At 43.1% G+C, this 16,849-nt stretch overlaps 1 protein-coding gene across 5 annotated transcripts in view; it reads left to right on the top strand.

Moving 5' to 3' along the window:
• LOC143009921 (plakophilin-4-like) overlaps positions 1–16,849 on the top strand; it is a 64,392-nt gene that overhangs the window by 21,207 nt on the left and 26,336 nt on the right. For 4 of the 5 annotated variants that reach the window (XM_076162022.1, XM_076162023.1, XM_076162020.1 and 1 more), the window contains 4 exons: positions 8,807–8,919; positions 12,829–12,863; positions 15,418–15,549; positions 15,929–16,122. In XM_076162022.1, coding sequence (XP_076018137.1) covers positions 8,807–8,919; positions 12,829–12,863; positions 15,418–15,549; positions 15,929–16,122 — 474 coding nt within the window. The remainder of the gene's footprint in view (positions 1–8,806; positions 8,920–12,828; positions 12,864–15,417; positions 15,550–15,928; positions 16,123–16,849) is intronic. The other variant, XM_076162021.1, reaches the window with a different exon arrangement.

The following is a 16,849-nucleotide window of genomic DNA, read 5'->3' as shown; positions in this document are numbered from 1 at the left end:
GCTGCAGCTTTTTGGCTTTTTGTTCCAGTCCAACAGACACATATTCCCTTTGTGAGTTGCTTTGTGAGAGCTTTGCTTTGGTCATCGACAGCATCGCACAGGTGAAACTAAGCTAAAGCCCGAAGCTTAATACCAGATTTGAACTTTACAAAGTTCGTACAGTGCATTTTGTGATTATTAGAGATAGATATTTTGTGGCCACAAAGGAATTGGAATAGTATAATAGTGAATCCGACATGTGTTTTCTTTCACTCCTAATTTTTATTCCTATCAACAGTCTTTTCTTCTCCTTTCAGGCCATTGTGTGTTGTCAGACTTGTAGTTTAGCACACGCACGTTCAGCAGTCCTCACACACACGATAATTAGTAAAAAGCCATTTCATTGATCATCTCTTTTTTTTCAAATGGAGGAAAACCTGTTCTGACGCATCTTTGTTAAAAGCGTGATCCATCTGAACTTGGTGGTGAACTTGAAAAGCATGGGTCTTTTACACATACATAACTTTAACAAATGCCATTTTATTTTTTTTGAATTAGTAGCACAGGCCGCCCACTATGATTGGAGCTGGGAGCCAGCAGTGTGTGAGCTGCTGTAGAAATCCAAATTACCTTGCTGTGACCTTCGTTTCCATCTCCGTATATACAGCCACATAAAGTCAGTTTGCTCTAATCTTTTGTGACAGAATAGGAATTTAAAGTTAATTTTTGTAACTCCATAAGCTCTCCGCCTTAAATGCTTGTAATGCCGGAATGTGCTGGAACCCCGGCAGAAATGATGTCATTTTGTAATCTTGCTTTTCCATTATCTGCATGTGAATGATTTCTTTACATTTCTGTTTAGGGTCTGTCGTCACTCATTATCTTATGCAAAGCTCTATTGTGGCCACGGGTGCAATCTGTCTCCCTTCTATTCACCTATAGCAGCAGTATACTATCTTACCTCAGCACGCCACATCCAATTGAGTCGCTGTATTCTTTTCTATCCATTACTTTCATTACATTTTTCGCTATAGTGGCACAACACAACACAACACTGCACTGCACTTTTGTCTAAAACCTTTCTTTTTTCCTAACAAGGTGACCTTAGTAGTTTGATAAGTATTTGCACTGCATGGCTCCCTCCAGGTCCGGTCACGAAGCTTGTCCGGAGGCCTGTTGTCTCAGTTCACACCCTGGTCTTGGTTCATGTCCCCGCTGCTGCAGATCTCCTCTAACCTCTGCTGTCATTCTCCCACTGCGCTCCAGAATCAAGCTCGCGTCGGTACACGTCTGCCACGCCGCAGTGAGAGCGCAGAGCTTTCAAGCCTCATTGCCACTTAATGAACAAACATATTTTCTGTAGATTCTTGTTCTTGGTTAAGGGGGAAAAGCCATCTGCTCTAGTTAAGCATAATGTGTCCGTACAACACAAATTAATATGCGCCCCTTTCTTTCCACTCCTGTGCTTTATCAGACTGTGGCGTGGGCTTTACTGGAGGCAGGGAGAAATTAAGTGAGGATAAGATCTTTAGTCTTAATTAACAGTGATTTATTTTTATATGTGCTTCCAGGGGTGAGACAAAGATTTATCTAATACACACACCTCGCAGTTCTTAGTTTTTCATATTAGAAATAGCAGTAAATGAGCTCATCCCTGCATTTCCTCATTTCTCATATTTTGTATTTAATGTACAACATTGTTCTCTGTGTGAGTTGCATTAAAGGAAAAAGTCAGAAACCATTTGACGTTCAACATGGCATCTACATAAATCAGATATATTCAAGACACCCGAAGCCTTCAATATGTTTTGAGACAAGCTTATAAACCTGTTTATCTCCTGAAAGTAATGCGCTATATTCTGCTAAACTGACAATAACAGGAAAAGAGGAATACGGTGGCGGTGTTGGTAGTCCTTGTTTATCCGTTTTAAACAAACAAGAGAGAATGAAACTGATTGGCTCATAATTCCAGAATTACAAAGGCTAAAACAGGGCAGTGGATCCATATGAGCTAGTGGCAGAAAGTCTGCTGTCTGTTATTTAAGCTGTCTGTTATTTAACTGGTGCATAACCTGCTTAGCAGTTCAAATGCTATAAATCTCTTGAAGCTCATGGACGTTTATCCATTACTGGGTGCAGTATCTTTACAGCTTTAGACCGTCACACTGCAACGGCACTTCACAGTTACTGCAAAAGGAAGATGCCGAACCTATCCATCTTCTGTCCGACATATTTGTGTCTGATCGTGTTGTGGTTAAAATCCAGCCCTGTAAAAAAGAAATACTTTATGAAAGTGCCAGGAGAAAACGTGTGTAAATGTAGTAATCTTGTGAGATGTTATCCTTTTATGTCAGCAACCCAGGCCCTGCAGTCTTCTTGTTAGCCCCTGTCTTCATTTCCATGTGTGAAACAAGTGGAGGGAAAAACCTAGTCTATTATTGGTGTTTCTACTGTTTCGGGAGCAAGCCTCACAGTTAGCAAGTGCAATTTTTCAATTAGTATCAGGCATATGGTGGGTTTCCCACAGTGTGGTGCGTCATGTCGGAAAAAGGCTTGAGAAAGAATTGCCCGCTGATCTTGTTCTCCAAACATAGAAATCTACTCTTCTCTAAAGGTAATGAGCCTGATTTCATGATCTTTTTCTGTCTCTTTCCAGTTAATTGACTAGATGCCTTGCAGCATAGAGCAACTTGTAACACAGTACAAAACAAATCAATCCAATTTTGACTTAAGAGGGAAAGATATCCCCCAATCAATCTTTACTGATCATGCACCTAACCCCTCAAAGCAAATCATTATATATGCATAAGAAGGCGTAGGCTTCCTTAGACTTAAAAGCTGTAAGCACATATACATGGGCCAGGACAATATGCTGATGCATCATTTTCTGTACTTGCCCAAAAGAGAAACAACATTCCTGCTTCCAACATCGGCCTTAATTCCTGAGTGTGGTTTGACCAATTAGTGTTTGTAAATTGTGCAAGGAAAAGACGGCACATTCTGCTGTCTGAGTGGAAAGGTTGGCTTTGAGCAACATTTCTTAGTATGTTTGAAGAGTTTATTTTCAAATAGGGTCTTCCGTTATCATTTGAAGTAATGAGTGAAAATTAAAGCAATTAATGTAAAGCCTCTATGTGGTGTTTGCGCAGAGCAGCCTGCAGCAGCAGCAGAAGCAGCAGCAGCAGCAGTCTCTTTCAGGTGCTTGCTGTGGTTCAGACAATGCTGCAGATATTCTTCCAGGGGTAAACAGTGAGGCTGCAGACCTGCTCCGTATTTTAATGTCTTGCCATTTCTGATGCACTTAACTCACTGCAGTGTATTTAGTTTCCAGTTTAAAGTATCTCATTCATATGTTCGTTGGATTGTTCCGATGATGAAATCAGCTGTTCACTTTGTAGCTTTCGTATTCAACTTTTTACAGACAGCAGTTTGGATGTTAATTCTTTTGATTCAACTAAGTTTTCCCTCTATATTTGCTTGTCTTCATCGAAGAATGTTGTGCTTATGAATCAGTTGTGACATTGATGTCATCACGGTTACATTAGGGCATGTGATGGAGTGCTGTATGATTGTATTCATACAGTATATTCAAACAAAAGGAAATCGTATTGGTTTCCTCCCGGTGCTTTGAATTCCTCCCCCAGTCAAAATGCACACAGTTTAGGTCATTTGAAACTAATGGACTTTGGAAACTCAAAAGGCCCCAGTGGACTTGAAACCACTTTTTGAACTCTGAATCTGACTCTACCATCTGCCAAAACCTTCGTGGAGTCATGACGACCCGTTCACCACTACCATGGCGAAATACGATTGAGCTTTACTGTGGCAAGGTCACTGGCATTGACACTGCACCCTCACAGCAAGAGGGTAACTGTGCTGACCTGTGTATATTCTGGCTTAAACGAAGAGAGCTGTGACATCACCGCACAGTAATTCCTGTTGCTGCTCTGCATTAAAATCTTTTCACCAGAGAGCCACTTGAAGGATGAAAGTAGAAGACGGATAGAGAGGAAACAACAGTCCTAACGTGTGCAAATTTGTCGTTGGGTTACATATCTCAAACAAGACAAGTTAAATATGGATGGGTTGGAAAATAACAGTAATTATCCTTTGAGTCCATTTCTGCATGACATTTTGATTAGGCATGCCCTGACCGATAGTTACAGCATCTTATCAATCAATAATCAATTAACCATTAACAAAACTAGGGGGGGCATCACCACACGATCATGTGTGTCATTACACATCATACACAATGTCAACATTGACATCACGATTGACAAGCTGTGATCTATACAGTAGAGTAGCGCTGGGGTGAAACTAAGGGAGGCTTTGTGGGCGGGTCAGCAGGAAAAAGGGGTTTTCACTGTTTTCCTTGAAAGTGAGGAAGGTCCGGGTTTGGTGAAAGCGTTTTAACCTGTAGGAGGCTATATCAAAATGATCACAGCTCATCCTAGTGATTTACCAACCTCAGCAGGTTTGTAAGACCTCACACACTCGCAAGTCTGAGAGATGGCGGAAGAGGGCTGAGCTGGAGAGACAGAAAGACAATAATATACAACTATATAATTATAGAATTGTGTTATCTGTTAAATGTTTCCGTGACCGGTTCTTAATGACAAGTAATTGGTTTATCTTTTATTTCATTTTGATTTTAGAAAGGGCAGATACCGTATCCATGCTGAACCAGCAGTTGTCAACAGAAAGACAGAGGCAACCTCAGCCTATTCAAATGACTCTTGTATAGTCAGCACCCGTAAAGATGACACGGTGGCGAGCGTGTTATTACGACCTGCCAGCTTGTGTCATGTGTTTGCTCTGTAGACAGGATCTGATTCAGCTCCGGGTCTGCATGCACATCATTCTGACTGACTGATGCTCATTGTGACGGCTAATAATGAGCCGAGAGGCCCCGTTGGTACAGGAAAAGCCGACCTCCCATTGTCCATGTCCTCCTTCCACGATACGCCCGGCACTGACCAAGGCAGGGGCCACACCGACTGAATTAGTACAGGCCTCGTTTTAATGGTCATTACTGCAGTACTTGGGCTGACTTGGTGGATCATTAAACTGAATACGTGTCCCATTCTGTGTAGGGCCAAGCATGGAAAACAATGAATTACACAGGGTGCTGAAAGCAGAGCAAGCTCTCTCAATGGCTCTACAATGGCCCCACTTTGTCCATGTATCATCAAACTGCAGCCCATTTTGGTACATATATGCTATGCAATGACAAGTTAATTATGGATGTATTTGATTCATAATCATCAAAGGCTTCATAATGGTCTTAATTATGCCCGTCGAGAAGGAAAAGCCTATTGAAATGCTATATGAGCCATTAAATGCTTTTCTTGTTAGAAAAGCCTGTGGACAATGATGGCAACGCGGCATGGCAATAATCGTGAATGCCACCTGAGAGGCCAGTAAACTGCGTGACTGACAGGGCTCAGTGTTGTTTAATGGCCGACTATGTAAGAAAAGGCCAGCTGATTTATGTGTCGCACTCCCTTCCAAAGCTGCAGCAGCACAGTCGCGTCGGAGCGGCGATGGTTGGATTGATCGTGTTCTCCAATTGCTTCCCCCGAAGGTTGAAGGTAGCTAACGTGAATGCGGATGTTGTTCAGGTCTCAGAGCAAAACACACCCATTGGAAATAACCTGCCCAAGATGGATGTGTTGTAACAGACATCATTTTATTTGTGGGCGTGCAATAGCATATAAATATCAATCAACAGAAAACTGTAGTTGTCTTTTATTTCTTGCATTGTAATCAGATGAAACACATTGATGAATGAAATGCAGAGATACAGCTGGATCCACCATGCCAGCTAGGTGATTCAGTATAGCTGCAGGAAATTTGCCAAGTAATGTGAATTCCCTGAAAGAGGAAGCTCCACATGGGAAGCTCCAGACCGTCTTCATGCTTCTTCATAGTAAGAGAAAGTGAGGGCTGAGGGAGACAAAAAAGCACCCGGGCTGTTATCGGCTTGCAGCAGCTCTCCACTATCATTAGTGATGAAGATCTCCTCACCTTATTGCTGCTGGCTGCAGCAGATGCCTGGGCCTGGGAAGCTAAACACTCTGCCAGACGAGGCAATTGGATTATGAGCTTGAGGAAAGATGGTACAGAAAAGTCGGGCCAAAAATAGTGCTAGTTACAGAGGCAAAGCTCTGTCAGTCCTCTGCGAGCGTTAATGATTATTCGGTTAATCAGAAGTATAACATTGAAAAGACACAAGCTGTTATTAGCAATGCCTCACAACAGACAGGGAACAAGTCTGAATCACCACAGCTCAAGCCTTGGAGGGTGTTTATTTGCCTTGATCGTTCTACTTCAAATTAAAGTGCACTGAGGTCTTCAAGGGCGCAGTAAGCTTTGTCCAACCCAGCCTGTTATGTGGAAAGCAGTTCCATTCATACCTTTTCAGAATGGCCACACTTAAAGGTGGGATTAAAAGCCCGCAGTCATAGAGGGGACATTTAAACACACAGATGAATAATTCTGCATCATGCGGCAATAAATGGATGTTTCTCAATCAGGATCTGACTGAATCAAAGTTAATTATTCAGCCAGCCAGTAAATACAAATAATCTGAGTACAGTGTGCATGTAAACAAGTAAGTGAAAGAAAAATGGAGAGCTTGAAGGAGAAATTAGAACCATGCCCACTGTCGCCCGCACAACCCTCGGCCAATTACAGTGTGATCTAGCTCCTCGTGGTTTGACCATTGAAAGGGTGTTTTCTGCCACAATTTAAATATCCGACAAGCACCTTGGATGACACATGCCGGGGTCTTTGGGGTCAGAAAGAAGGGGTTAACAGTCTGGCTTAGCTCTCAATTTCCTCAGATGGAAAGTAAATGTCAAAGCATTACTGAGGCTGGTAGATTTGGCACAAGCATCCGTGGGAGGTTGTTTTGATTTAAGTCAGTGTTTTCTAGTGACAAAGCACACAAATCACCCCTGACCATGTGGATATACTTGAATTCAGAACAGGCTCCGCTTCTATTTACATTTACAGCATTTTCAAGCGGCCTTCTCCTTTGTATCCATTTTTCAGATGCAGGAAATGGCCCGGTGCTCACAGACTCTTCTCTACTGACAGTTAAATCTATATGTTAATGTTTGGATGCTCAAACTTGTCTCTCTGTTTTAATGTGTCCATGTGGATTACTCCCCTCTGTTATCACGCTCACCTGCTCACTGTACTCACTGTTCTCACTGCAACAAACCCAAGTGATTGCGTAGCTGCATCAGGCGACACTACGGTTGTCTGTCTGTCCCTCCCTCTGTCTCTGCCTTTCAGTCCGTCTCTCTAATCTTACACAGATTTCCTCGTGTGTTACCAATATGAGTCCACTGAATATTATCTTCTTATCATATACACGGTTCTTTCAGTGGCCTGTTTCTAAAGTCAATGTTGTCTAGGAAACGGCCCAGGACTTCAAGGTGTCCTTCCCGCTACGCGAACTCCTCCGTACGAGTGTTGAAATACATTTCCCTTCATTCTGCCCATCCATGCCATCTTGAGCAGCAGTCAAATATGTTTAAGGGAAGGATTACGGGAAGGATTGATATTGGGTTTGAATGGAAGATTGAAATTGGCAATTATTGTGTGAGTAAATCTCTCAGTATGGGTTATGTGTCACAGTGAGGATTGATGGCTTATTTCCTCAGAGTAAATCGTTGTTGCGGGCACTTTATCTCTGTCCCGCTGTATTTTCACTGTGTGTTTGGTATGTGGACACTGGGATGTTCCCTGCTACTTCCTGGAGAGTCTATTCCGACTAATATTGAGGAAGTAGGGCTGAAACCGTTTTCCCCCCACTGCAAAGTCCCTGTCACTGCAGTCAGGCTTCATATATCTACAACTGAATCAAGGCAAAGCAGAGCAGTGGAGGGTACAAGGCAGCACTTTGGGGGAGGGGTGAGAAGAGTGTGCCTACTGTGTGTGGAGGAGACATTTCAGTGCACCCTCGTGTTAACAAGGAACGATGGAGGGTAGGCGTGAAAAATAGGCTGGCCCAAGCGCCCCAGAGTGGCTCAACTTCTCAAGATAGAGCACAAAGAAACTGAGGGCTGCTGCATTTAAGTGTGTGTGAATGACCATGGTAATGGGGGATTACGTGGAACAACTAAGGACCCTCGGGCTAGGATACTGACAACAGTGAGATGTACGCGCTGCTGTGGTGAGTGGGGGCTTTCTGCATTGAAGGTAGAGGGGTTGAGGGTCGGTGGCAGGGCACAGATCGTGGCACGGCGGAGGTGGACGTTGAAGTGTTTCTATGGTTTGCATCTAGTTATGCAATTAGCGAGTGTGTCTGTGGGTGAACTCATATTTCAGTGTGTCATGATGCAGTGTTTGATGTTTCACCAGATAGTCTTTCCGGGGCTCGATAATTGGTCAGATGCTGATTGTATATGACTCCCAGTGGAGCAGTGGCACCGAGGCTAAATATCGCCCTCTAAAGTGGTGCTTATCTCCTCGTGTGGGACGGATAAAATGTCAGCACCGCATTGCCTGGGTTTGTGTGTATATGTGTGTACGTTATATATGGGTCTACTTTTAAACCTACCTGTCAGCAAGCCTTTGCTTTTAGAATTGGCTTTGTTTTTGCTGAGGTTTTATTTTGGGGCGATTAACCATTGTGCCATGATGAAACATATCTCTGTGGTCAAGCTGTCGACCCGCCTCTCTCTTATTGACTTCATATTTGTCATAGCTGTCAATTGAAGTACCTAAAGCTCACTCTTAGATTGTATTCCTGACCTTCATTCCCTCACTGTTGTTTGTGTGTTTTTGTGTGTGTGTGTGTATGTGAGTGCAGGAGCTCCAGTTTGAACGGCTAACCAGGGAGCTGGAAGTGGAGAGACAGATTGTGGCCAATCAGCTGGAAAGATGCAGACTCGGGGCCGAATCACCAGGCGCTGGCAGCAGCAGGTAATGAGAAGATGCTCATTTGCACAAACAAACAAACAAACAAACACACACGCACACACACACACACACACAGGCACGCGCGCGCGCGCGCACACACACACACACACACACACACACACACACACACACACACACACAGATTTTTCATCCTTCACAGCAGTGGTCATATTCCATAGTGTAACCTTATGGCATAGTGGTAGAGTAACTGTCTTTTCAAATGTGGTTGGACCTCTCATCTGAACACACTATAGCTATTTCATAATCCAGATCCAATGAGTTGAAGCTAATAAGAAATACAATCAAAGCAGTCATCATTAAATAAAAATTAAAAATTGTCTCATCTCTGTATTGATGAACCAAGTTTTCACGTGCGCCCGTCTTGCTGATCACTGTCAGTGTGTGATGTGTTTGTGATTGGCCGTGGTACTGGAGTGGAGTTCAGTGAAGCACTGATGACACAGCATCTTGGTTTGCTCTGTTCCTGCCTCATCAGTTAAGACACCGGGGCCGTCTCATCATCACACCTCAGTAGCCAGACATGTCATCCTGTCTCACAAACCAGTGACAGTCTTATACGGTCACATGACTTCACAGGCTTTTGCGTTTGTGTGTCAGTAAAACCTTCCCCAAAGATGGAGAAGATGCAGTATACTGGCCTTTCCTAATTCCAGCCAGGTGTGCCAGTATTGGATCATTGGTGAAGATTTAAATAGTTTTTCTGGCTGGATATAATTAAATCCATTTGCCAAATTATCAACAACATTAGATCACACCCCAAAAAGACCAGCCAATAGGCCATTTTCACCTGCGTCACAATGTCAAGCGATTCTACAATTGTGGTAGGCAGATCTCTATTTACCTTAGTTTATGCGTTGTGACATGGTTCTGCTGAGGTAACTGATTTCTATACAGTCATGCTGGCGACCTGTGTTGCTGTGGGAAGCCACAACTGTAAAAAGGGAGAATTGAAGGTCGTATTATGGATCCACATGTGGATACTTTAGAGTGTAGCAGTGCTGTAATGCTCTCTAAGGCGAATGAGTAGAGGTCCACTCCCACCTATTATTTGTCACAATAACGAGTCTTACTTGAGTTATCGGGTAGTTAAAAAAAAAAAAGTCACAGGATCTCACTTTTGTCCCGTATGCGCCGTCCTCTGTGGAAATGGAAGTGATGCCGATTAATTTGATGTTCATTCTGTTGACGGATGTAAGGCGCATGCTGTCTTAAAAGGACCCTGATACCATCAGACTAGATCTTGATATGAGAAAAACAATATGTGAACAAGTTTGTAATGGCCTCTGTAGTGTTTTCTGGCAGTGTCCTAATAGACACTATGCCCTTATATGAATCATTCTTACACTGCAGCTAGTGTACCTGCAATGTACCTACATACAGCCAGCAGAGTGCGGCTATTACAAATACAAGTGTCCATTTCCCTCCCTTTTCCTCTGCTTGGAGAGCTGCGGGTACAGAGACACAACTTCCAGCACTGGACAACAATGAACGCTCCTAAAATATACACACCGCCAGGCTACCCACTTTCATTTCCTCCTTAAAAGCCATTTCAGGCCCCCCCGTTTTAATGAATCCAATCACAGCGCAATTGGTTTCCAATGGTCATCCTGTAGTCTCTGATTGCTCGCTTGTGACAAACAATTGAACAAAACACCCAAAGAATAATGCTGGATTTAACACTGCATGAAGCATTATCTTTAATAGACGTCGAAGCGCTAAACTTCCCTGTCATGTGAACAGTAGAGCCGATCACATTCAGCACACCGACTGTATACTGATTTTTGTTTGGATTGCGATTAAGAAATAAGAAAGAAATGTGGAGTAAGGATAGGATTAGAATATGCATGAGTAGATGCTTAACAGGCCTGTAAAGAAGTACTACGACAGGTGTGCTACGGCAGAATGTGTTGAGACGCTTAAATACTTAAATGAATTTACAAAGCAGGAGACGCGTGTGGAGGTGGCATATTCTGACTATGAGTAAGTAATCGTACACTCTCAGATACTACAGTAGATCTGCGACTCTGAATAACCTTATGCTGACTAACCTGGTGACAATTTCAATGCCATTATGATTCATGTTCCCCAGTTTTATTGTAATCTCCGTTTTAACATGCATGTAAATACACCGAGTATTCCTACTGTGAGATCAGCAGCCGCCCTAGCTCCTTCCACCCACTCTCCAAAGAAAACATGCAACACTTCTTTCACACCTTTTTAAGGGCCAGAGGAGTCAGATGAAATGGTTATCCCTGCACATTTGTGTGTGAAAGGAGAGGATTAGCCTTAGCCGCGGAGGCCACACCGCTTCACTCAAAAGCTCAGCAGGACCACAGCTGAAGTGACAGCACACTTAAGGGGGTCTGATGGGAGTCGTTACATTTCACGGTACCTCCCGACCCGGCCGCCCTCTTCATTTCTCGTAGTAGCCTATGGGTGGTCATCAAACTTGACTTCTGGCAAAAAAAAAACTCAGAAAAGACGAGACCTCCCACCCAACCAATCTCTCAGTAGCCAAAGGGAACGATGGAGAATAAAGTCTCGTCTTGGTTGTGTTTGCGAGCATCAATAGTTCACAGCACCTCCACTCTGCCTTTACCCAGTCAGCACGTCAGCACGGGCGATGTATCATCATGATAGCAATAGCCATTATTCTACTCCCATCTGCCATGGTTCAGTGAAGCAAATCTCACCCAACTTCCTCTTTTTAATTCCCTGCATGCTCATTAACATTCTGTGAGCTTTGCCCCCTGCTTCTAAAACCTTATTGAATGTCTTTAAATGTGAAAAAGGAGCAGCGGTAACATCAGTTACATGATCGTAATGACTAGCAAATGGAGGTTATAAAAAAAAAAAAGAGGTGACGGAACATTGCTTCAAGGTCTCCTGTAAAATAAGCCTTGAAAAAGTGCTTTCATACTTCATACCTGCTTAAGCTCCATCTATTAGGTGGATTTTCAGTGTACTAAGCTTTGCAAGGTAGTGTTTGCTCTCTGCCAGGGGTCTGCTACTGTCATTTGTTAATATTTGATTTTTTTTAGTGCTTATCTCAAGCTTTGACTTGAATTTTGCTTTCTGAAAATGGTAAAGTGTCTGAAGTTATCGAGCGCCCGCTTGCATCTAAAGTGAATGTGGAATGTTCAGGTCTGTCGGTCTTTTGATTGATCTTCCATCCGAAGAAGAAGACGCTACAGACTCACCCGGGAATGTTTTTTTAATATGATCTTTGTAATGCTAGGATTGTGGCCACTTACATTTATTGTTATTCAAGGTCAGTAGCCAGGAAGGACAGCGCTCCTGTTTTCTCACGAGGCACGTGCAAACTGAAAACATGTTCTGTTGTTGATTGTCGCCTCCACTCACACAGACACAGCACTCACGGTCACAGGTGTGCAGGTTTACATTGAAAGCATTCCCAGTGGCTGTTTTGACACGTGTCACATAGCACTGGTTTATTTTGGAGTCTCTTTGTTGTGGCATATACACTGGTAGGCATTTGACCCTTTTATTTCCCCAGCTTTTATCTTTGTGTGTAGTTTACGATCGGGGCTGAGCAGCAGTGTTTTTTGCCACAAAGATCTCAAAGCTTTAACTCCACGAATTTGCCACACAAAGCACTAGCTGTCAGCAAGGGCACTTTTACGTCTTGACAACCGTAATTCACCAGAATGGACTTAACGTCACATCTATTGAGGCATACACTACGCCTTTAGCTTTTCTTTTTCTTTTTTCATGCCAAACACGTTTATTACCTTGCCTCGTCTCCCTCGGAAGAGCCCCAAAGAGAGAGCAAACAAAGCTCAGAGGTGTCTTTTCACGTAGATTCCTCTCATACCTTTCATTGTGACATCTATATGGTTCTTACTTCTTGTTTTCCTTCCTTCTTTACAGCTCATCTGAGAAGTCCTTACCTTGGCGAAATGCAGGTATGTTAAATCGAACTCTGAAGTGATTTACTGTCTCTCCTCAGTCGCTCCTCACTAGAGATGTAAGCACGTTTGACATTAATGATATCCATAGCTATGTACATTCACTATACTTCAGTACATACACTTTGACCTCATCAGGTGAGGAAATGAGGCAACGCTGGGTTTACATGATTGAGTAAATCGATTTTCAGTTACATAGTATACAGTTGGTAGACCGTGTCGATGTATGTTGATTTCAAATCTGATTATGGCATTAATATGACATTTAATAAAAAAAAAACAACCTTTTGCCTTTAACTGAAGTCCAGTCAGACTTAAGGATACGCTTCTACCAACTGACGGGTTCTCTCCCCGCCCCGCTCAGTCTCAATTCATTTAGCACAGATCCTTGAAGGGTCATCAGAAATGGACAGATAACGAACCGAATTTACAAATGTATTTCATGCCTTATTAATTGCATAGTCAAACTTGGTCAATTTCTGCAATGGCCATTAATCTTTTATTGTCTGTCCTGTCAGAGGAGCCTATGGGGGGTTATAGTTGTACATATGCAGCGGGAATATTAATACTGCACGTTCTCAGTTGCTGCCTGTTCCCCATTTCCTTACCGAACGTTCAGTATTTCATTAGACTTGGTAACGGAGCCGGGAAGTAATCACAATAACGTGTTTTGCTTCCTATTGATTTCTCATTGTACTGTAAATGATAGATGGTGCCGTAATGTACTTTACCCACTCTAAATGAATTTGAGTCTAAATGTGTGGTACAGAGGGTAATGGCCCAGGTTTGTCTGTGGGGGTTATTGGTCGCGGCGTGTCTCACTTGCTGGAGATTTTTTGGGCTTGAGATATATTTGCAGAAGCCTTTTAGCCCCGAGGAAGTGACAGAGCAGTCACAGCTCATGTCCGCTGAGAGCAGAGGACAAACACACAGGAATGCCAGAAGTTTTCTTTGTTTGTTTCTTTCTTTCTCTCTGTTCTCGCTCATTGTCTCTCTTTCACTTATTCTGTCTAGGTTGCTTTTCCTCCATATAGCTCATGCTCTCCGTCTCCTCAATCTCTCTCTCACCCTTTGATAAATGATACTGAGGAGGGTCACGGCTCAATATAATAACCCTTTGAACCAAAATGGCACAGGGTGTACCAGACACGGGACACACAGGCAGAATTGAAAGCAGTAACAGTCACATTTATTGCTGTTATTACGTAGGTTTGAAGCGCATATCAATACATTTTGATTTGTACCCAACTGCGTTTGACAAATCCTAACACCTGTCAGTACAATGCAGTCATCGTATAACAGCGCCTCTAAATATATTGCCACAACAATTATTATTATTGAGTCCAGTCAACACCTCTTTGACACACGATGTCAATACAACCTAATATCATTTTCATTACATATTGTATGGTTTGTATAACAATGGTGTCAGAGTGGGTTGTATTCAATAAAGGAGCCACTGTGGTCGGTTTTAAGTGTGGAATTGTGTGAAGTATTCACTCAGTAATAGTAAATTTAGAGGCCCTTTATTATACTGTTCGCAGTCTAACGCTAAGGCTTCACATTTGAAATTCCTATCCTGTCACTTGCTGTCAGTCGCTTGGGCAGTCTCAGTAGGTGCACAGTTTGTGGCATTGTGGTTTATGAGGGAAAATCATGACAACACTGCTGCAACATACGTGATAACCTGTGTCACTCTATCCTGCATGATATTTGGCAAATATCCAATCATGCCGTAAGGGTCCTGTTTGTGTCTGAGCATTGTGTGACTATGTTTAAATGACAGAAAACCAAAAGTCAGAGAAGAGCTAAAGAATGACCTTTCTATGCGGCGGCGTTTGTTGCAGTAAAAGTAACCTAGCAAAGCAGGTGTAGCTTTAGGGACCAAGCAGATAAACAGGTTCTCTCTTGGCAGGTGGACGGGTCGCTTAGATTTTCAGAGGTGGAAGAACAAGATGTCATGCTGTCAAACACACTAGGCTTCCGTGTCGGCAGGTCTATGCAAATAGAAGAGCTGAACTTCCCAATGGAATTCAGCCATTCTCACACATCCACCAGTCAAGCACAACCCTGAGAGACCCAGCCTGCTTCTCTGATTGCAGAGTAACAAACTGACATTGGTCACACTTAAACAGATTGTGATTATTGTGAAACACACTGCACATTGGACATGAGACATTAGCAGGCTAATTCCACAGGCTTTTTTTTTTGCCACACTGGTTGTTGTCTTGCATGAAAAGTGGGGAATGCAGGGAGATGTTAGAGCAGTGAAACTATTTAGAGCACAGCTGTTTACACAGTTATCATCACAGTGGAGTGAAATGCTATCCAATTTGCTCACCCGATTTAGTAAGGCAGTCAAATTTAATGACTTCAACTGTAAATGAGTGTAAAACTAATGTTGCAGAAATGATTGTCTGATGTTTTTTTTCTCTGAACTCCAGAAATGGTTTCACTATTTTACCCTCCTGAGCCAAATTTCTGTAATGGTCTCAGACACAAAGCTTTTTCTTGCCTGTCTGAGTCACGCCTCTGCTGTGTTTTCCCCCAGATGCCGCCGCCTCAGGGGACACCAAGTCTCGGGTGACTGACAGCTCCCAGTCGCCCAGCTACCGTATCAGGACTGAGTCAGAGCAGGTGTCTCTGTACTCCCCGGAGCAGTCCTCTCTTCATGAAAGTGAGGGTCTGTTATTGCTTTCACTCTACCTTCTGTACTCATTTCTCTCCTAACTCATCTCCACTAAATTATCACTTATGGCACAGCTTCAGCTAGAAACAGTTTTTCTCTCTCTGGTGATGGTGGGGAAAACACATTCCATCTTGGTCATTTCTATTTCCCTTAGTGATTCAGGACGATTTTGGTGTCACCGATCCTTCATCCCAGCTGACAAAAGGCTGAGCGATGTACCTTAATGAATCACAGGGTGGCAGAACTCTCCCTGCTGTGTTGCTTGTCAGTAGTAATACTGTCACAGTAAAGGTCGTTTCTGTTATGGAACCATTTATGATGTTTCTCTCACCTCTCCCCTTCCGTCTCGTCTTTTCTCCGCACCTCTTTTCAGGGTCCGGAGGGAATTCTCGTAGCTCAACTCAGATGAACTCGTACTCGGACAGTGGCTACCAGGATGCTGGCAGTGGCTACCTCAGCAGCCAGAACCTGGGCAAGGCTGAGCTGAGAATGCAGCACTCCTTCTCTGGCACCGGCACTAGCACCCTGATGAGGAATGCCAGGGCTGAGGGCCAAGCTTCAGCCCAGGTACTGCCAGCTCGTCCACAGACAACATATTGCTGTTATCAGGCACACAAAGTAACAGTTTTTTGAATACCACCAGTGCAGAGAGATTATTCTTATATTGTGCCGATTTCAGGGTTTAGCAAACAGTACTACCCTGTTTTTAAGCTTTCAAACAGAAACTGCATTTATGTGTGTTTCCTCTGACTGTAGCGATGCAAATCTCAAAGGCACAGAAGGTGCAGGGTGCACAGAGCGCTGCAGCACGAGCAAGCTTCATATGGCGTTTTACACAGACCACTGAGAAACCAAATGGCGTTGTTGCAAAGGACAGAGGGAGGATGCAGAGTAGAAATAAATCAGGCTGTGTAAAAAGTCAGTATTTGATCTGCTGTGTATTTACTGTTTCACTATCATTACACAAGTCCATTTATAGATCAGAGGACAATCTGATGTGTTGGTTTGTCCGTTTCTGAGCAGGATTACTTTAAAGGTTATGAACTGATTTTAATGGTGGGGAAGAACAGAGTAGAACACTTTAGATTTTGTTACAGTTCTGCCTGATGGTGGTGCTGTAATAACAACTTTAACATTTCAGCCTATAGCATTGGCACCATTAGTCATAGAATCAAATTTATTTTCCTGGATTCCTCGGCTGAGCCCAAATTCACAACCCATTTGCACCTAACTACAGTTTCACCAATTTTCAATTTTCTCAGAAACACTTCAATCGCAGACACTGTAGAAGCTA

Source organism: Genypterus blacodes, unplaced genomic scaffold (genome assembly GCF_046128005.1).
Source record: "Genypterus blacodes isolate CSIRO-AG114 ecotype Tasmania unplaced genomic scaffold, CSIRO-AGI_Gbla_v1 ptg000118l_1, whole genome shotgun sequence".
Taxonomy (NCBI): domain Eukaryota; kingdom Metazoa; phylum Chordata; class Actinopteri; order Ophidiiformes; family Ophidiidae; genus Genypterus; species Genypterus blacodes.
The sequence above is the reverse complement of the archived record's forward strand: the minus strand, read 5'-3'. Positions and strand labels throughout refer to the sequence as shown.